At 44.7% G+C, this 20,696-nt stretch overlaps 1 protein-coding gene across 1 annotated transcript; it reads left to right on the top strand.

Moving 5' to 3' along the window:
- Window positions 1–12,904: 12,904 nt before the first annotated feature.
- Window positions 12,905–20,287, top strand: hmga2 (high mobility group AT-hook 2). The gene is made up of 4 exons (XM_076167422.1): window positions 12,905–13,242; window positions 14,317–14,403; window positions 19,855–19,905; window positions 20,252–20,287. The coding sequence occupies exons 1-4, from the start codon at window positions 13,129–13,131 to the stop codon at window positions 20,285–20,287; spliced, it is 288 nt and encodes a 95-aa protein (XP_076023537.1). The 5' UTR covers window positions 12,905–13,128.
- The last annotated feature ends 409 nt before the right edge of the window (window positions 20,288–20,696 follow it).

The raw sequence follows: 20,696 nt of genomic DNA, 5'->3' as shown, positions 1-20,696 counted from the left end.
CAGCTTTAATAATCCAACTGTAGAGCCGCAGTTGGAATTATTTCAAACGACGCCTGTTAACATTGTACATTTAGATTTGATCATTGCAGCTGACATAAAGGTGAAGCTGCCGTAGCATCCAGAAGGTTCATGTTCATATTTTCTCGGTTGTTACAGACTGACTTTTGTGTAAAAGCGGAAGAAAATGGCTTTTCTGTGCAGATTCTCCTCTTCTTCCACTCCAAGGATGAAGATAAAAAGCTTTTTGGTGTCTCCAGCTTATTTTGCAGCTACTCTTTGGTTAAAATGCTGAAACTTCTGGTGTTCCTCTCACTGTGTTATTGATCTGGTTACACATTGAGATCTTTGCACAAATATTTTACACTTTGGTGCACAAAAGTGTTTCCGCTGGGGATCAACCAGCGACGCGTTATCGTTGTCAATTGGTTTGCTGGCGTCTGGCGTCTAATCAAAGTTTGAACGTGCAGATAAATGCAGTGAGCGTGAGTTAAGTTGGTCATCTGGCTCGGTATGTTAAGTGTTGGAGAATCAGGCCTGCTGTTAGACATGTTAGGAGAGTGGCTCCATTAGTCTGTGGCCAGAGGAAGCCTAAAGGCAAACAAAGGAGCTTTAACAGCAGCACTTCAGCTCTACCACCCAGATACACAGCCCCCCCCTCCCACCCCAGCATGTGTGTGTGTGTGTGTGTGTGTGTGTGTGTGTGTGTGCGAGAGGGGGAGTGTGTGCGTGCCTTTAACTCTGCTTTGACCCCACAGTTTAGTTCATGGTTCACTCCAGTGAGCATCTCTAATGAGTCTGGCTGATTGTTAAGCATGTTTTGCTGGTTAATAAGTAGAGTTACACACTGCACACTTCTAGAGTCTGTTTAACAGGATTACAGAACCTCATCTAATGGATCGGTGCGGTGCCTGATGTATTTCTGTCTGTGTGTCCTGCCTGATTTTGGTTACAGATACACACACACGCACACACCCACACACACACACACACCCACACACACACACACACACACACACACACACACACACACACACACACAGATAGACAGGCAGACGTGGGCTTGGCAGGGAAAATGTCTGGAGGCCTATTGTATGTGGTCCAGGACTCCCCTCCTGGAAGCAAAGGCAGTGATCTCATTCTGTTCTGTAAACTTCTGCCAAGTATTTTCTTTTTGGGGAGAGGGGGAGAGCGGGCGGGGGAGGGGACGGGGGAGTCGGCGGGTCGGATGGAGGCCTGCTGTGGCCTCGGTCCAAATGATGCAATTTGACAGAAACCACATGAAGAAGGTGAATGTGGATGCAGAGCATGGCAAGAGGGCTGCAGCAGTGAGGTTCAGCTCCTTTACAGCCCACACACACACACACGCACACACACACGCACGCACACACACACACACACACGCACACACACCACCCAAAGCTGCTCTTTGCCCTCCACACCCACTCAGCACTGCTGTTGTGTGATTACTTCCAAATGAGAAATGTCTACAGAGAGAAAGAGAGAGAAAGAGCTGAGAGCTGTTAAACCTCAGAGACGGACGCCGCTCATCTGAACCTCAGTGAGGAGTGAGAGCTCTGCTGCTTACATTTCAGACTTATTAGACTCATGTAACCAATGTTGTGTTTGCATTATACTTTGATTGAACCTTTTTTTGATCGTGTTTCTAATTTACAATTTATCTAATCAAATAATTGTGTGTGTGTGTGTGTGTGTGTACAAAGTGAGTTTTTAGGCAGACTGACCTGCACTGTTGGACCTCTGAGCAGATCAAAGTCAGACAGGTTTATTGCTCCTGTGGATCACTATCAGGGAGTTTGAGAGAGAGTGTGTGAGTCTCATGTTGTCTTCAGGTGGGAATAAGCAGGACCAAAGGACAGAATGACTCTCTCTCTCTCTCTCTCTCTCTCTCTCTCTCTCTCTCTCTTGTTTCATGCAAAACATCTCTCGAATACACACTTTGAGGCCTCACATCAAGTCCAGTTGCCTCAGATTGACTTTCCTTGGGTTCACACATCAACAGATCCCAACCAGGACAAGAACGAGGAGAAACGTAGGAAGCAGCAGCAGAAGACACAGAGTTTGTCTCTCTGCTGGTACTCAATGATAATGAGAAGGAAAAGGAAAAGGTAGAAGAAACTTATTTTGTAGAGCAACAGAAGCGTGCAAGCTTTGACCTCTTAGCCGTGTTTCTTCTGATTAATCAGTAAGCAAGAGGCTCGGAACTGCAGGGATAGAAGAGGAAGAGGAAGAGGGAGTTGGGCTGATATTTGGTGGGCGCCTCAGCCTCAGCAGAAGCTCTGGGATCAATTATGAATTTGGGTGGGTGGGTGGGTGTGTGTTTGTGTGTGTGTGTGTGTGTGTTTGTGTGCAGACAGAACCTCCTGTTTGTACCCGACGTCTCCCTCTGACCTGTGACTGAACGACTGCCTGGACGAGCTTTGCTGAGGAAAACATTTGCGCTTGAACTGAAGGGTTCAGCTCATGTGGAAAAGAACAGATGTTACGGAAAAGCCTGTAGGTAGAGAGGCGACATAAAGATGTTATTTATAGAACGAGCTGTTAGAGGCACAGCAGCAAGTCATCACACAGGCGCTTCCACTCCCACTGAGCACGACTGGGGGAAAGACTGGAGGACGTCTTCTGTCTGGGAAATGAGTGAGTGCACCAGACGCACACACGCGCACACGCACACGCACACGCACACGCACACGCACACGCACACGCACACACACACACACACACACACACACACACACACCCAAAGGGATACAGTAAAGTCTGCCCTTTGTGGTGATGTTCAGTGTGTGTAGACGTCAGTGTGTGTGGATGTGAGCAGGTGTGTGTGTGTGAAGGTGAGCTCACTCCCTCCTCCTCCTCCTCCTCCTTCCAGGCTCTCAGGTTCTGCTGGCTCGGGTCAAAGCCCGTGCCGTACAGACAGAACCAACATTCTTTCATCAACCCTGCAACAAGCAAACGCTGCCAAAGGTCAGCGAGGCGGAGAGAAGAAGAAGAAGAAGAGGACGGCCACGACACAGAGCAGGGAAATGTTCCAAAGGGCCAAAGCCAAAGTAAATAAACTCCTCTGACAGCCAGAACCAATGAATGATTCTGCAGCTCTGCTCAGTGGAGGAGGAGAGACGACATCATCACAATCACAACCCTCTTTACATGAGATAGAATGTAAACTACTGCTGCCATTTTTGGTGAGTAGCTGTAGTAGTGAGGCTATTAGACTAGCTACTTCTCTCAGTAGCTTTGCAGTAGCTTGTAGCTTCTCCAGTACCTAGCTGTTTTCTTTTCCACATAGCAGAGTAGCTTAGCAGAGGGCGAACACGGATCTAACTGAGGCACACTTGGTTAACAAAACTCCCACAATGAACGTCTGAAACATACTTAGAGGTGGAAATAGAGATGTTCAGTAAACTTGTGTCGTTGTTATTGGTTCTTTGCTTTGAGCGTGAAATGGCACAAACATCTGATATTGCCCCTTTAAGTAGCTTCATTGTAGTTAGCTTCTTTGGTGGACATGCTTATAGTGAAGCTAAATACTGAATACTGAATACTGAAAGAGAGCGACTCATTTAATTCAGCTTTAAGCTTCAAAAGCTACCTTTCCAAAGTAGCTTCCTCAACACTGACTGTTAGGACTTTGCAACTACTTCTATAAGACTACAGCTGTGAGTTTCTGCTGCTGCTGCTGCTACGCTTCCTCCTCCTCTTACAAAGCACAGAGTAGCTGTGATCAGAGCTGTGTGTGTGCAGGTACAGACGCTGGCTGAGTGTTGCTGCTGTCAGGTACGACGCTGACGGTGACCCTGTGAGCCCCAAAGAGTCGGCTCTGACATTCCACACATTCCCCCCACCCCCAAAATAAGATAAACATGGATGGGTGGAGATAAACCACCGTCTGTGGAGGCTCAATGAACCTGAGGGGAGGGACAGGCAGACAGACAGACAGACGGACGGACGGACGGACGGACGGACAGACAGACAGACAGACAGTTTAATAGTTTTTCTTATGAACTGGGGCTGAATACATAACAAATACTATACATATTTTACCACCATATGAGTTTGTTGAAGATTTGTGTCTGATGGTATCTACAAATATGAGGATGCTGTTAAAACTAAGAAAAAAAGGAATCAAAGCAAACTAGCAGGAGAGAGTGTCTGTAAGTAGATGATGTTTACAACCTGACTCAGGATTAAAAGCTTCCTGATGCAACTGGGAAGTCTGCACAACAAAACTTCACAACATTCTGACTCTAAACTGTGAAGATATGATTAGAAAGTGACTGTTCTAACATTACAAATGAATTCAGTGATATTATTATAGGACCATACAGTATATAACCCTATATGTTCACAACACGTACAAATACTCCTACAAAGCGTTGAAACATGACATCACTTTAACCCTTTCATGCACGATGTCCCCTCGAGTGTAGTCCGCTGTAGTGGACATTGCGCGTCAGTGACTACAATTCATGCAAGAATTTTTCTTCTTGAAAATGTTTCATCCACAGTAACTTTTTAGGATATAAATAAATGTTTTCAGATTTTATTAGAATAAATTAATTATAATTTATGTATGTTGTAATGTTTATATAAAAAAAAATTATCATTTTATTCATTGATTTGTTAAATACACACGTTTTCTGTTTCTGTTCCTCAGATGCACAATGTCCACTTAAGTGGACATTTCAGTAACTCCTTAAATAATTGGAGTTAAAAAAAAAAAAAAAAAAAATGTGTTCTTTTTTTGCCTAAAGATAAATAAAAACACTTGGGAAAAAAATCCTGACTGGGGCTTTCATAATTCATGCATGAAAGGGTTAATTCTGCTACACTGAATCTTGAATTTAATCACCTGTCAGTTCAACCTGTCACTCAGCTCAGTATAAAATAGGAGCTCGGTCCCGTGTCCTGGGACAGACAGGCTGAGTGTGGGAGAGTTCTCGGTGTGTTTCTGGGGCCAGGCTGGAGGTTTGGGGCAGTCAGGAATGTGACTGAGGGTTCAGTGAAGAACAGAGCAGACCTCTCTGCAGGTTCAACCAAGCCTCTGTATCACAGTGAGTGTTGATTTATGATAAACTGTGTGAGGGAGACAGAGAGGGAATGCTTGTATTCCAGCACAATGGGAACATCTCAGCTTTCCTGGAAATATTTCCTCTCTTGGAAAAACACTTGCCTTCGAGGAAAAACTCACAAACCTGCGTTTTATTGCCTGCTGCCACTGTGGACGCTGCCAAAATAAGAACAGCCATTTTTTTTTTTCTGCTTCAATGTATTCAGCAGCTTCACGTGTTTGGCAGAGACTGAAACAGGAAATAAATTGAATTACTGTTGGTCTGGGCCAGGAGAGGTGGAGTTCTTCAAAACAAGAGTGAGGAACTAAAGTGGCCTCCCTCCGATCCACTGAGATGCTCATTGATTCACACATGCATGGAAACTTTCCCTCATTCCTAACATGTTGGGAAACCTTCACGGACTGCGCAACCATTTTAACAAGTCCCTCTTTTTCCTACATTATCAATGCCTTTACATTTACATTTGCCCTCTCCAAACCTGAAAGTGATTACAAACATGTCAGCGGGCCTTCAGGGACACACTGCAAAGGGATTCCAAGGCAGAGTCATAAAACATGGAGGGTGTGGGTGTGTCTTTGTGAGGACAGGTTCAAAGGGACAACATTATGATTCTTACTGCTTCAAAGAGCTATTTTAGGGTTTGGGTTTGAATAGTATGGGATAACAGCTGGTTTGTGGGACGGTGTACACTGGGATCTGCATTCCTTAAATGAATCTGTTAACTATAAATCTACAGGTCAGAGTTAAAGTGGTGTCATGTAGTTCATTCCTCCACCTTGAGATGGGGAAATACACAACAGAAATGGATACGTGAACCCCCAATGGGACGGCTGGGGAGGCTGTCAGGAGCTGCAGACACTTCCTTATTGTTAACATGAAGTTTGAACGTTTGTAAAAAAAAAAAAAAAAAGTATTTCACGGCAAAGAATTTCTGATTTACAGCACATTTAGGAAATGTGCAGAAAATATTTGGTGTTCACTCTCCAGGTCCGTGGTCCACATCCTCTTCTCCCATTGACTGAACCATAGAAACGTAAACATGACACACATTCTCAATTCACACTGATAAAGTTATGACATCTAAAGCTTCAAACAAACCTTTGACCAAACATTTAAACCTCCACACGATCAAGACAAGGATGAGTCTTAAAGACAAAAGACTTAAACAGACAACCTGATCATTTGAGAACAAAACAAAACCGACTACTCTTCAGACGCACAACAAGAACGCACAAGGTGAGAAGTGTGGCAGGGGTCAGAAATGATTATTGAGACTTTAATGTCCAACAATCTTGATCATGTTTACTAACCTGTGCTAATTTGTGCTTTTACTTTTAAAACAGATTTTCATTGCAGTTGGCCTGGTCACTATGTTTACATGCTTTTTAAAATCACATTATTTTTCTGGCCGTACATGGATGGAATTAACAGGGTTAAGATTAAGATTGTTCTCCAAATATACAGGACATGTCAGAGAGCTGAGGGAGGGCATGTAGAGACTCCCTCACTCTGAGGTCTGGGTCTGCTGCTCTCACTAAGCTCTCAGTCATTCATACAGATTTCACTCTAATTGTGATGTTTACATGACAGTGATTTATTGCCACAGTCTGAGTTTAATCACATTTTTGTGTGCATGTAAACATCTTGAGTGAACAATCTGAATGTTCTAATGAGTAGTAATATAGATGTGTGTGTGTGTGTGTGTGTGTGTGTGTGTGTGTGTGTGTGTGTGTGTGTGTGTGTGTGTGAGAGAGAGAGAGAACGAGAGAGATACAATGACCTGAACACTCTTAATGTGGATTAGTGAAACTTTAAACATCCGCTGGCTGAAACATTCTGGAACATGTGAGAAGAAAGACACCTCGCCTGTCGCCTTTGATGTCAAATACGTCCAAGCACGTCTGCTAGCAGCTGCTGCTGTCACTCATCTTTTCCTCCCCTCATCATAAGCTACATCTCCTGTACGACTCAGACATTCTTCTTTCATACCAACAAAATATAGAATGGGGGCCCGGGGAGGGGCGGCGCCAGGAGGGAGGCGCTTCTTCAAAGTTTCCTCGAGAGACTTCTACTGCATGTAGAATGTGAAGAAAACAAACCAGAGGGAGGAGAGAGAGGGAGAGAAAATACCAGCTGCTCATCGTTTGCATGGTGGTAAATGTTGAAAGAAAGAAAGAAAGAAAGAAAGAAAGAAAGAAAGAAAGAAAGAAAGAACGGAAGAAAGAAAGAAAGAAAGAAAGAACGGAAGAAAGAAAGAAAGAAAGAAAGAACGGAAGAACGGAAGAACGAAAGAACGAAAGAACGAAAGAACGAAATAAAGAAAGACAGACAGACAGACAGAAAGAAAGAAAGAAAGAAAGAAAGAAAGAAAGACAGACAGAAAGAAAGAAAGAAAGAAAGAAAGAAAGAAAGAAAGAAAGAAAGACAGACAGAAAGAAAGAAAGAAAGAAAGAAAGAAAGAAAGAAAGAAAGAAAGAAAGAAAGAAAGACAGACAGACAGAAAGAAAGAAAGACAGAAAGAAAGAAAGAAAGAAAGAAAGAAAGAAAGAAAGAAAGACAGACAGAAAGAAAGACAGAAAGAAAGAAAGGAAGAACGAAAGAAAGAAAGAAAGAAAGAAAGAAAGAAAGAAAGAAAGAAAGAACTCTGATCGCTGAATGCAGGATTCTGATTGGTCAATCCTTCATCCTCATTATCATCTTAATGATGGTGTCTGACCTTCATCACATCCCGGCCTTGTGGGCTTCCTGTAAACTCCTCACACTTCATCCCATCTGTACTTTGTGTTTTCATTCATGCCTGTGACTCTGAAGTGTTGTGGATCCAGGTGACCAGCAGGGGGCGCCCCTTTCCCGCCAGTAATAACACACCAGGGAGGGGAGTAAGCAGAGGAAAGATGGCCGAGGAAAAGTCAGCAAAGTCCAGTGTGTTATATTTGTAATAGATTGTAAAAAGTGAGCAACCGGTTTCAGGCTCCATTGACAGAGAAGCATGTTTGAACCAGAGAGAGCAGTCGCCGGCTCGTGGTGCAGAGGAACCAGGAGCCCTGAGACAGACTTGTGTGTTGCAATGTGACCTCTGACCTCAGTGGGTGTGGTGACTGGATTCCAATGCAGAACCATTGGAGTTCAACTGCATTGGTTCATAGGTCAGTGGGGTTTCTGCCTTTGGTTTCCTCTCCATTCAGCTCCAGGATGTAAACACAGAGACGGCTGCTCTGCTTTCATCTTCATCATCATGCCTCATTGTGACTGCACACAGTATTCATCATTTAATCAATATCCCCAAAAGATATTATTCTAAAATGTTGTTTTAGTTGTTCCCCTTTTAAAAACCAAGGTCACGGCGCAATTGGTTGAGGTCAGGGGTCACAGTCTGGGGTCGGGTCAGTGCCACCAGACAGCAGCCGGGTGTTAGGATGCCAAAATAGAATAACATGGACAGGAGAGAGAGACAAGAGACCAAGAGACAAGAGACCAAGAGACAAGAGACCAAGAGACCAAGAGACAAGAGACAAGAGATAAGAGACAAGAGACAAGAGACAAGAGACAAGAGACAAGAGAAAAGAGAAAAGAGAAAAGAGAAAAGAGACAAGAGACCAAGAGACAAGAGACCAAGAGACAAGAGACCAAGAGACAAGAGACAACAGACAAGAGACCAAGAGACAAGAGACAAGAGACCAAGAGACAAGAGACAAGAGACAAGAGACAAGAGACAAGAGACCAAGAGACAAGAGACCAAGAGACAAGAGACAAGAGACAAGAGACAAGAGACAAGAGACAAGAGACAACGTCCCAATACAACAGAAGAAGACCCAGCATGTCCACTGAATCAGTCCTGCTGCTGACCTCCACCTGCCTCCTGAACCATTGTGTCATGACAGAATTGGACTGAACACTGACGACTGTCATCCATCTATAGAGACAGAGAGACTTTTAAAACTAACAGAAAATAAAGAGGACTTCTACAACAAAGACAAAGCAGTGTTCTTCATTTACAAGTAAAGGTGAGACTACTTATGTTGAATTAGTTTGAAAAGTGAAACTACAATTGCCCTAGAATAGCCAGAGGATCTGATATGTATTCCTCTCTAACTGATGAAGCCGCCTAATTTCTTCTCTTTCAATTAAAACATCCTGCTGCTGCTTATCTGAGACGATCAAAGGGATGAACTCGTCTTGACTGGGCTTGATGTGACTTCATGTGTCTGACAGTCTTTCTCCATCAGGTCCTGTTAGTGTACTGCTCACTCACTCTCCCATACACACACACACACACACACACACACACGGACACCCACAGGTAGATTGATGGGTGTGTTTGTTACTGATATCAGGACTCCTGGAGGGGCTGGACCACACAGCCTGCCAGCGACCATATCAGGCCGGCTGTTTGTGGACAAACAGAGGGCTGCGTGGAGCCGGGCTGACCGGGGCGGGTCAGCAGGGTCCTGGGAATGAGACCTGCCTTCACCTGTGCCCCTGTGCTCCTCCAGGCTGGGAAATCCAGACCCTGCACTGGAGCTGAGGGATTCTTGGGCGGTGTGTGTGTGTGAGAGACAGCAGAGGGTGGGGGGAGGGGAGCTTGTGATTGAGTTATCTCGCAGCTTATCTTTTCCGTTTGCCAACAGTTTTATGGCTATCACATGCACCTGGGTCACCCACTGTTGAAAGCTCTCGAATAACACGGCAGGGCCCCCGATGAGCCTTCTAGTTTTGATCCGAGGTGAAGCAAAGTTAACATGTTGGATCCAGTGTAACTTCACAGCAGCATGACTCTATTTACAGCAGGAGTCAATGCAATTTAAAACCCCAGAGACTATTAATAGACTCAAGTTCACAAGACAATCACAGTCTCTCTCTCTCTCGCTCCCCCCCCCCCCCCCGCACACACTCACTCTCTCTCTCTCTCTCTGTTACAATGATGGGTTCATTTCCTGTGTGAGGAGCAGAGATGAGCACGCAGACAGCTATGTAAAGCCACACACAGTCTGGAGGAGGTGAAAGTGTCCAGGAAAGAGTGAAGCACGGCGAGAGACAAACTATTCCTGCCATCTTTAATTGTCTTAAGGACACCGCTGTGGTGCAATGCCCTGGAAATCTGTTGGAAAATATTGTAATCTGAGAGTGGATAGAAATAGAAATTCTTAAACAGTCTGATGTGTTTGGCAGCAGGCCTCTCACCGCCGTACAGCATAAATGCATCACATATGTGCTGCTGCTTTGACAGAGCAGTGGAGGGACGTCTGTGGGGAGAAACAGTTAAAAGTGACATTGGGCGGTAAAGGGGCTGTGGTCAGACTCTGATCTCTGTGTGCTTCAGACAATTCCTGCTTCTCTTTCACCCAAAGCGCCGCACAGAAAAGACTAATCTGCCTTTTACACCAACCAGGTCTTCTGGAATGCACTTACTATATGCTCCCAACGAGTGTGTGTTCCCAACCGCTCAGATAAAAGCATATCTATGGGGGAATGTAAACTTCAAAAATGAGAAAAATCTCTGGAATCCTTAAAGTCTGAACATGAGATGGAATGATTTATGAAAAGGAATGTGGCAGTTTACAGCGTAGACTCGGTCAGACTTGCTGGACCTTCCATCTATGCAAAGACATAGTTAAATGCTAAAGAATATTACTTTAAATATATTCCCAACGTTTGCAAATAACTCAAATATGAGGCAAAATTCTATGTCACTAAAAAAAATTATGCATTAAAAATTGAATATTTGTTTGATGGAGTGGTATGGAGTCTAATTTTTTTTTTTACTTATTTCATTTGCCTTAATCAAGCATTTAAGATTAATTCTGAAAAATAAAAGAGAGAAATTCTGTTGTATATTCACTTTGAAGCCATTGCTATTTTGGAATGTTCCATCCTTAAACATGAATTAAACTAAATAAACTTAACTTAAAAAAAAACAACTAAATAACTATTCCCTATGTTCATTGTGCCTCACACACAGCTGAACCCCCAGCAGCAGCGTGAGCATGAAAGCACCCAGTAAGGTAATGGATCTGTGCACCCATTGATTGTATTGGTTTGATTCTGACGCCGCTCTGTCTGTGGGGGCGGGGTTTGCACAGAAACCCCTTCTTTGGGGGTCTGAGGGTCACTTTTTTTTATGAATGAACTGAATTCCAGCCAGGAATTAATCACACTCTCTCTTTCTCACTTAATGGACTTGCTCTTCAGGAACACAGCGGACATGTGAAGTCGTGAAAACCTGGATTTTAGCAACAGGATGAGCATTTTGCTGATATTTCTCTTAGTAATTCTCTTCTGTTAGTAGTTTCCACACAAAGCCCAGAATGTGGGTAGTATTCAGTGGGCATTAAGCTCCTTCTTGCTTTGGCCAGAATCAGACGGCGAATGCATGGAGAGCGGGCTGCAGGATCGTGGGAAAGGGCCTCCACATAAAGCACTTTATTCCTTGTGTCTGTTGTTCTTGTGTAATTGATCTCACTCCACGTCCACGGCAGAGTGCTTCAAAGCTTCACGCTGCTGCTGCTGCTGCTTCAACAGGAGCAGCTCTGCAGGGAGAAACGTGCGACTCCTCAACACAGTCCAGGCCGCTTTGACACTAAATAACACCTTCACCTCTGTCACTGCTGCTGCTGAAACTCTCAACCTCATTTATTATGATATGGCAGAATGCACTTTACACAGCATGGATTTTGACCTGTTTTGATTCAAATAATTTTTTGGCTTCACTTTGCTAACTTATTTTTAAGTTTAGAAGCAGGAAAACAGAACTGTGTCGCTACATTTGACGTTTAAAATTCACATTTCTCTTGGAATGGAATGTGAGCTCTGTGAAATGACTTAGAGTTAAGTCTAGCAGCTGATTCTCTCTTTCTCTTAATATTCTCTCCTTCTCCACTGTCTCACTGTCTCATATAGTTTGGTGCTCTCGTCTAGCCGGTGCTTCTACTAACCTACTGACCATGCCTCTGTCCTGTGGGGCCGCCGCACTCTGAGTGTCTGGGTCCTCTGCTTTTTTCCACTTCTCCATTGGTGCAAATAAGATGAAATTCAAAATCATATTCCACATTGATATTCACTGCTTAAACAGTGAAGTATGTATTGTAATGTATGTATGTTATGTATGTATTTCAGTCACACTGTACGTTTGTTGTATATACATATTTGGTACACAATTACACTATTTTACTTGATACATATTTGTACATTCATAGTGTTTATCAGTACAATTTCAAATTTAGTTATGACCTCTTCTTTTTATATTATTTTATTCTCAAAAAAGCGCATTTAATGTATTATTATCGCTATTATTATTACTCTTAATGATCCATGAGAAAAGGTTTTGAAGCCTTTAGTTTCCTTTCTGTTTTCCTGTGACAGCGAGCAGAGACGTCACATTCTGCTGAACTGTGATTCCATTGAAACGTGTGAAAATGTGAGTTTGATTCATAAAAGCGTGCGGGCGGTGCCTGTGTGGCCCTCAGGCGGGGCCCCGGCTCGGCGCTCTGTTTTCTCTGGCCCCCGTCCAGCCGCCACCCCCCACCACGACCCCCGCACCCCACCCACCCACCCACGCACTCACCCACGGGAGAGAAACCTGTGAGTTCCTTTCCTTTCCTTTCCTTGTTTTTTTTTTTTTTTTTTTTTTTTTTTTTACCTCATCCTCATTGAGTGTTTTTTTGTTTTTGGAGCTTGTGGATGTTCTTATTATGCCCACACTTCCTAGCCGAGCCGAGCCGCGCCGCAGTCCCGCCTCACTCCTGCCCGGTCCCGCCCGGTCCCGCGCTGTGCTGTTGAGCTGTAGCCGAGTTTGAGTCGCAGCTGTTCGGCGTGCGGAGCTCCGCCGTTCCCGGTGTCGTGTGTTGCAGCTCGCGGAGGAAGAGCTCAAACTTGCAGCCGCTCTCCGGCTTCTCTCGGCGGCTATAAAATCTCGGCCCCGGCACTTGAGGACACCTGGAGCGCTTTTGAAGACCACCGCAGCGCCCTTTTCTTACTATTCTTCCAGTCTCTTGTGTTTTGTGTCCGCCGGGAGAACGGAGGAGCCGACGCGCCGGGAACCATGAGCGGACGCGGGGACGAGGCAGGGGAGAGCTCCGGCTCTCAGGAGCCCGCAGGGGCCCCGGAGCCGGAGCCGCCGAAGAGGAGGCCGGGGAGACCGAGGAAGCCCCCAAAAGTGAGTGTGGCCCGGTGGCTCGGTTTGTGGAGTGAACAGAAGGAATGTGGAGCCTTCAGCAGACACACACACACACACACACACACACACACACACACACGCTGCTGCTGCTGCTCCCTCTTACACTTTACACCATTTTCATCTTTATGCGCCTGTTGACATCCACAACCTGCTGCCTTCCTCTTTAACTTCTCACTCTGCTCGTGTCCACGCACACAACCGAGCGTGAAAACGTTCCGTTATCCACGTAAACAAATCAAACATTGATGTATTTGAACAGAATTGAGGCGAGTGTGGTGTTGCTTTGCTGTGAGTTTGGACGTGAATGTGGGAATCACCTGAGGAGGCACAGTGTGTGTGTGTGTGTGTGTGTGTGTGGTTGATCACTTTCTGGTGAATATTTCACACAAATTCATCAGTCAAGATAGAAGTATTTATCTGACTTATATGGACAGTACCACAAACATGAACAGGCCCCCTAACGCAGACACGAGACCACACACTGATACACACTGATGAAAACCATTTTAAAAACTCAAGGAGAAAAATAAATAAAGCTGATTCACACTATTATATTATAAGTTATTACAGTTAGTACTACTTTAACTCTAAAAATCGATTTTAACAATAATGTGTTGAAGAATTATTGCTATGTGCAAGAAATTGAATTCTGCAGTCGGAGAATAAATCAGAAAAGCAAAGTAAAGAAGCTTTATGAGAATATGATGAATATTTATAAAGCAAAAATAATGAATACAGATAAATAGTGGAGGCACAGAATATTCAGTGTGTAATATATGAGCCCACAACTCCAACTGAATAATGAGTCAAACTCCCTCACACACGCACACACACACGCACACACACAACCTTTGTCCCTCTTTTGGTCTTGACTCATAAAGCAAATGGGAGACCACCAGTAAATGAGCACATTGTTGAAAGGGACCCAGTTTCCTCAGACAGGGTTAGAGCCGGAGTGTGTGTGTGTGTGTGTGTGTGTGTGTGTTGTCTAAAGCTTTGTGTCCCGTCCTCAACACCCATGTAATGTTCACCCCCACACACAAACTTTTCCAGGAGCCCAGCGGCGAGCCTGTCCCCAAGCGACCAAGGGGCCGCCCCAAAGGAAGTAAGAACAAGGGCCCTTCCAAGGCAGCACAGAAGGTGAGGAGCTGGAGCACCTGTTACACACACACACACACACACACACACACACACACACACACACACACACACACTACTAATTCTGTGCAACAAGTGTCTGAGTTTAGTATGAATCCTACAATAACATACAGTTTGGTCTCAGATGAAGTTATTGTGCGAATAAGTGCATTAACACAGACGATAAAACAAACCAGGGTTCAGTTTGGACAGCAGTGCAGCTCTTTAAACGCTCTGTGTGCTGTTTTGAACGTTGGAATCACTGCAGTGGCGTTGTGTTTGTGTGTGTTTGTGTATTCTAAGTCTATCTTTCATCTTATCTCCATAGTAACAGTAAACATTTGAATGACACATATTTTTGCTTTATGTTTGCAAGTTAAACAAGTACTGTAGCTGTTTAAGTTGGGCGTTGACAGAATGCAAATGAAGTTAAATGGACAGTAAGTGTGTTGTTTGAGTGACAGGCTGCACTGATACACTTCTCCTCACTGCTGGTTGAGCTCAGCAGGCTGGAGGTTAGAAGTTGTTCAGACTGGAAGCGTTTAAAATTCATTAATAGTCGCGTGCTCTTTGTTAAATGGGTTCTTCGACACAGTAAATAAGCAAATTATTTGCAAATGATGGCCCAATTCTTTAGCTCCAATCCAGAGCCTCTCTCTGGATCCATCATCTTCATAAAGCAGAAGGTCCTGCAGCATACAGAGGGTTGTGATCATGTGTGTTTGGGTCCTTTAACTTTAGGCAGACTCCTTCTTCATGAGCTGCAGCAGTAACGCGTTAGAAGCTCTGACAGCTTCTTGCAATGTTGCACACATGTACAATAGACATGAATGAGGTTTGTAGTGTTGTATAATTGTTACTAAATGTCTGACTCTGCGCTCAGACTGTGAGATGACTGCACACACACATACACACACACATGAAGCTGCAGAGCAAACGTGCTGCTGCTTGTAAGCTGCTGAGGCTCAGATAGAAACATGAAGCAGAGAGAGAGAGAGAGACAAAGAGTTGATGAATGAGAGAAGACTACAACTCGGGCCCTGATGTAGAGAAAGGTTTTGGCGTTTCTTTCTTTCTTTTCTGCGTTGTGTTTGGGTTGTGATACTGCAGATATGAGCGGCCGCGTCTTCATTCATTAGCCAGATGAAGCCATGTTAGCGCCCTGGTGACAGCAGCCTTAGTGCTCCCTGCCACCGCCGACCACTGTAAACATTCCCCACGCTTCTTTTGAAAAGTGAACCACTCTGCTCCGGCTGTAATCCAGTCTCATCTCATCTGGCGTGCTTATGATAAACACTGAGCGTATCAATCTCTCAAGATGAAAGGAGCTCGGCTTCAGCGAGCACCTTTAACATACACGCTTTCAAAGTTCACTTCCCCTCCCACTATCAATCACTCCTGTGACCTCTGACACACATCCTGTTCTACAGTTCACCTTGACTGTACTTCAGTTGATTCTCTTTGTTTAGATATGATATTAGGATGTTAGATTAGAGCAAAGTGAGGTTTGTGTTCACTTCCCTCAGCTTCAGGACAATCAAACATGTTATACAATACCATTTTATTATTTTAAAATGTTGTTTTCAGGTCATTCAGGTCTGAACTGGGTCACTTCCTTCTAACTGGCAGCGTGGTGGAGATATTTGGTGTTTATCTACATTTGTGTTGGCCTTTAAATGGAACTCTTATGGGTCTGTGCTGTCACTTCAACACCACAAGGACAAAGGTTATGAACTCCACAATCAAAGCTAAACGTATCTCGTGGGTTCCAGAATAGAAGAACTGTGTGCTCCACAACTTTCTCTCAGCTCCTTCATGTTAAACGTGCAGACGTCATGAGTCCTTCATGGTAAATGTCAAAGGAAAACAACCTTAGAGGCAACAGTTAAGGTTTCTTTACTGTAACTTTAGCTTAGTGTAGCGTAGCTTTTAGAGGCTTTTCAACAAGTTTAGCCCAGGGTTCCCTCAGGATCCATTCAGAGATCTATGGACCTGGTAAGTCAACGTCAAATATCTCCAGAATGCTCCAACTTACGCAAAAACAATGTCAGTGACCTAGTTTCACACTCCCCTGACTCGTGGACTACATTTTTGGCTGAACTGTGCTCCTGTGCCGTATCCATGTGCTTTAGGTGAACCAGGCTCCGTAGGCTGGTTGACTGAATGCACCAGGTAGAGGAGGGAAAGTTGCAAAAGATCTCAGCTTCTTGTGGCAAAACTTCAATGTTTACTTAAACGTAATCAATTGTGCAGGGATCATTTTGAGTCAGCTGACTGGATGGGGTCGGGCACACGTGTAGAGGTGGAACGATTATCTCCTCGTGTTCCAGACTTGTAGTTCTATATCAAACACATATTCCGGACAGATTGAAATTTGAGATGAGCACTGCTAACAGCCAATCAGAGCTCAGGCATTCACAGCAGTAAAGAAATGCATGTTTATAGTATTAAGCCATAATCAAAACACAGATAACACACAGTTTGTTTGATATTATCCAGAATAAATGACTTTAAATGTTAGGAAAACAGTTGATCTGTGTTTGCAAATGAACTCTTCACTTGAATGATGACTTTTGTGGTTCCTACTTGTTGAAAGTTGTAGTTTGTGAGCTCCTTTCTCTGCTCAGTCATGTAGTTTGAACAGTTTCCTAATCTAACTGTTCCTATGCTGTGTAAATGAGCCGACAGAAGGTCGGTTACTCAAACGTATGTAACCTTCAATCAGAGGTAAAGAGGAGTGCTGACCTGGGACCACCCTCATGCTCTTTGTATCAGCAGGTGATAAAGTGTGTGTGTGTGTGTTTGATGGTTTTGGGTCAGAGAGAAGCTCAGACAGACAAACACTGGGATGATTAATTGATCAGGGTTTTGTCTTTCAGACCATTAAAGCCTCATTAAACATGCAGGATCTTAAACAGAGACCTGGATTAGGGCACACAGATTGGTTATCCTGTAGAAGCACGAGTCGGACCACGATCTCTTATAAAATGACGTCACAATCACAAACATGTGTATCAGGTACATGTGTATGTTTGATTGTATGTCGTAATGCAGAATTACTCATCAAGGATTCAGACTTCAGACTGGCCTGAGGACTTTAAGCTCCTCGCAGGTGTGTGATGTGCAGGATGGATGAGTGTGTGCATGTATTTCACCTCTCAGACATGGAACTGCAGCATGTCCATGGTCAGCAGGCAGCAGGGGGCAGTATTCAGTCCTGAACCAGGAAAACATATTTTACATGCTGAATTTCATGCTTGCTCACACACACACACACACACACACAGTTCAATATTTCATACCAAACTGATATCTGCTCAGAATATTGCAGAAACTGTATTTTATTCATGAAATTAGAAACTGTCCGAGTGCACTTTCTCCTTGTTGTGTATGAAAAGAATCGTCAGCAGCCGTTTGATTGGGATTCATTGATCATCAGCGGTCACGTTCGTTCTCTTCACGCCACTGCACAACAGTAAAGGTTGCAGAATCACAGAAAAGTCAGAAGTCGTCTGTTACCTGTGAGCTGTGAGAGGAACGTCTCTTTGTTAAACTGTGGAGTCGGCATCCTTTAAATCAGAGCAGGAAACGGGAATCTTCTGTTCATTCCTTCCTCACTACAGAGCTCAGATCTGTTGCTCCAGCATGTGTGTGTGTGTGTGTGTGTGTGTGTGTGTGTGTGTCTGGTTCCAAACTGCTGTGTGAAATCACATCATATTGTTGAGCCACACAGAATTACAACTGGATGTGCCTGAAAATCATTTAAAGCATCTACAAAGAGGTTTACAAGCTGTAAGAGGTATTGGAAATGATAGGAAATGTTGAGGAGGAGGGTCAGAAACAAACTTGGCGGCTCAAACCCCAGTAAGCAGGCATGGTGGCATAAAACCCAAGTAACCTCAGTAACAAAGATCACCAGGCTCACGTATTCTACCTCAGTAACCAAAGGGTTAAGTTATGTGTACAACCTGAGTCAGGCTCAGAGGTTTAAGGCGCCGTAACCTGAGCAACCAGACGACACAGATCTCTCCTCACCGCATCACAATCTATAATCTGGTTGGTTTTCAAGCGAATGAGGAGATCTGAGCCGTCAGTTTGTCAGATTTGTGACGTTGACACTGACAGATTTCACGAGGCTGTGATTTGGTCATAATCACACCGATGTCCGCCTGCTCTAACTTCTCCTCCCCTCGCTGTGTGTTCTGGCGCCTCTTGGTTCTGTCAGCCAAGGTGTTGAGACATTCCGCTTGCTGCCGTGTGACCGAGACGCACGTTTGAAGGTGACAGCAGAGCCGGTGTTGTTTACTGAACGCCCCAGCAGCAGAAGCAGCTTAGCTCTGATCTCCGCCTTTTGTTGGTCACCGTCTGCAAAATTCATAGCAGCTGAGCAATCTGACTTAGGTTTCATCAGACTCCCTGCCAACCAGAGCCATCCAGCCGCCATGCTACTTATTATCCAATGAATAATTGAAACAGAGACCGGTGCAGATCAGCCTGCAGGGTCGCATCGCTAACATTCCCAGCAAACATCCAAACATGCTGTTGGAATTGGATAAGACAGGTGATTCCTTCAGTTTGAGCCAGAACGCAAAGGGCAGGGAACTCAGGCCACGTCCATGCTAACGCACATGTGAAAGCTCTGTGCCTGTGTAAACCAGAGCGTCACAGGGCGTCACAGAGCGTCACAGAGCGTCACAGAGCTGATGAATTTGTAAATGCTGAGCTCACGTTGCAGCATGAACCTGTTTATAAATGTTGCTGTGTGCTGAGTCGGTCATTCTGTACTGGTTTGTGTGAACGTGTGTGTCTGAATCAGCTGGCTTCAGTATTATATGGGAGAGTTAGTGAGAATAATAGAGAGGCAACCGTTTCACACACATTTCACTGTGGAGTCTCTTTCAAAATCCTCCTGAGAATGAAGCAGGTGTCGCTCTCACACATGTGTCTGATGTGTTGTAGCCTTGCTGGGCCTGTGACTGAGCACTTCCTCTCGCTCACTGTGTCACAGAGCGGCTGGACCGGTCCTGATCCTCTCACTTTCATCTTGGAGGAGGTTTCGTCCCTCTCTAGATGTTTGTCCCGCCTCATGTCTGTCCACAGTGAGACGCTCATTTCAACTTGAATAGCAGAAAACTGGACGGCTGAAATATCACTCTGTGCTCGGCAAGCAAACTTTTGTTGCGCTGTAATGGAGATTAGTGTGTGAGAGACAATCTGACATGTGAGTGACCAGCGGGGAAGTCCCACACACGTTACTGATACACACACACTGTCAATCACAGCCGTTCAACATCAAAGCTCTGGGCTCTGTGAACATCAGGACAGACTGAGTGAAATGTGAAATCACGTTTACATGAATAACTCCATCGTGCTTTGACAGATGTTCATCAGTAAAGCTTCAATCTGCAGAAACAGTGTAATGCTCCTTTAACCTGACCTGCGTCTGCTCCACAGAAGGCCGAGGCCGGCGGCGAGAAAAGACCCCGCGGGCGACCCAGGAAATGGGTAAGTCAGCTGTTCCTCTTACTTCCCCCCTCTGCCTGGCGTTCATACTCTGACTCACATCCAGGTGCTGTACATGTATGATGTGTGACGGTGGCGTGTCCGTGTCGTCTGTGGCCTGAATGCACTCGGCCTGCGCTTGGGTCTGTGTGATCTCTGAACACGTTGTTCAGTGGGGGAATACGGTTGAAGATGGTGGTTTGGGCTCCTAGAGGGGATGAATGTGTTGTGGTTATGTGTTTGCCTTTGTGCTGGGCTGTCTCACTCTGTAAACGGACTCACACACCTAAACCTTATGACCACAGTCAGACCTCCACATCCCTTTGTTCTCTTGTTGGACTCTCCTCAGACACTCATCCTTAGAGAATCAGTGGTGGAATCCTAACAATTCCACCTATGTATACATCCTGCTCACGTTTTAACTGTAAGTGCTTTTAAGTGTAAGTGTCGTGTGCGTGTTATGATCGGACCAAAGGAGGAGACAAACATTTAAAAGCTGCTTTCTGTGAAATGTAAAGGCTCCAGCAGAAACATGTGAGTTCCTTTAAGATGGACGTTTGAAAACTCTCACTGTGTCTTTCCGCCTAGTTAAACTCACACTGAACCCTGGACTCACCTGATAACACTTGCGCCCACACACACACACACAGACACACAGGGCCCTGCTGGCAGAGCTACAGACAGCCATGCCGCTCAGTAAACACTGCTGACTGCTTCAGGTGAACGCTGACACACACACACACACACACACACACACACACACACACACACACACACACACACACACACACAAC

This window comes from Genypterus blacodes, unplaced genomic scaffold (genome assembly GCF_046128005.1).
Source record: "Genypterus blacodes isolate CSIRO-AG114 ecotype Tasmania unplaced genomic scaffold, CSIRO-AGI_Gbla_v1 ptg000158l_1, whole genome shotgun sequence".
NCBI classification, from domain to species: domain Eukaryota; kingdom Metazoa; phylum Chordata; class Actinopteri; order Ophidiiformes; family Ophidiidae; genus Genypterus; species Genypterus blacodes.
Note: the sequence above shows the minus strand (reverse complement) of the source record. Positions and strands in the feature narration are given on the sequence as shown.

Bases quoted from the DNA above. Each gene is read 5' to 3' on its own strand.
- hmga2 (XM_076167422.1), top strand. From the start codon at position 13,129: ATGAGCGGACGCGGGGACGAGGCAGGGGAGAGCTCCGGCTCTCAGGAG. The intron at 13,243-14,316 runs GTGAGTGTGGCC...AAACTTTTCCAG, and splicing joins GACCGAGGAAGCCCCCAAAA to GAGCCCAGCGGCGAGCCTGT. The intron at 19,906-20,251 runs GTAAGTCAGCTG...GACTCTCCTCAG, and splicing joins GCGGGCGACCCAGGAAATGG to ACACTCATCCTTAGAGAATC.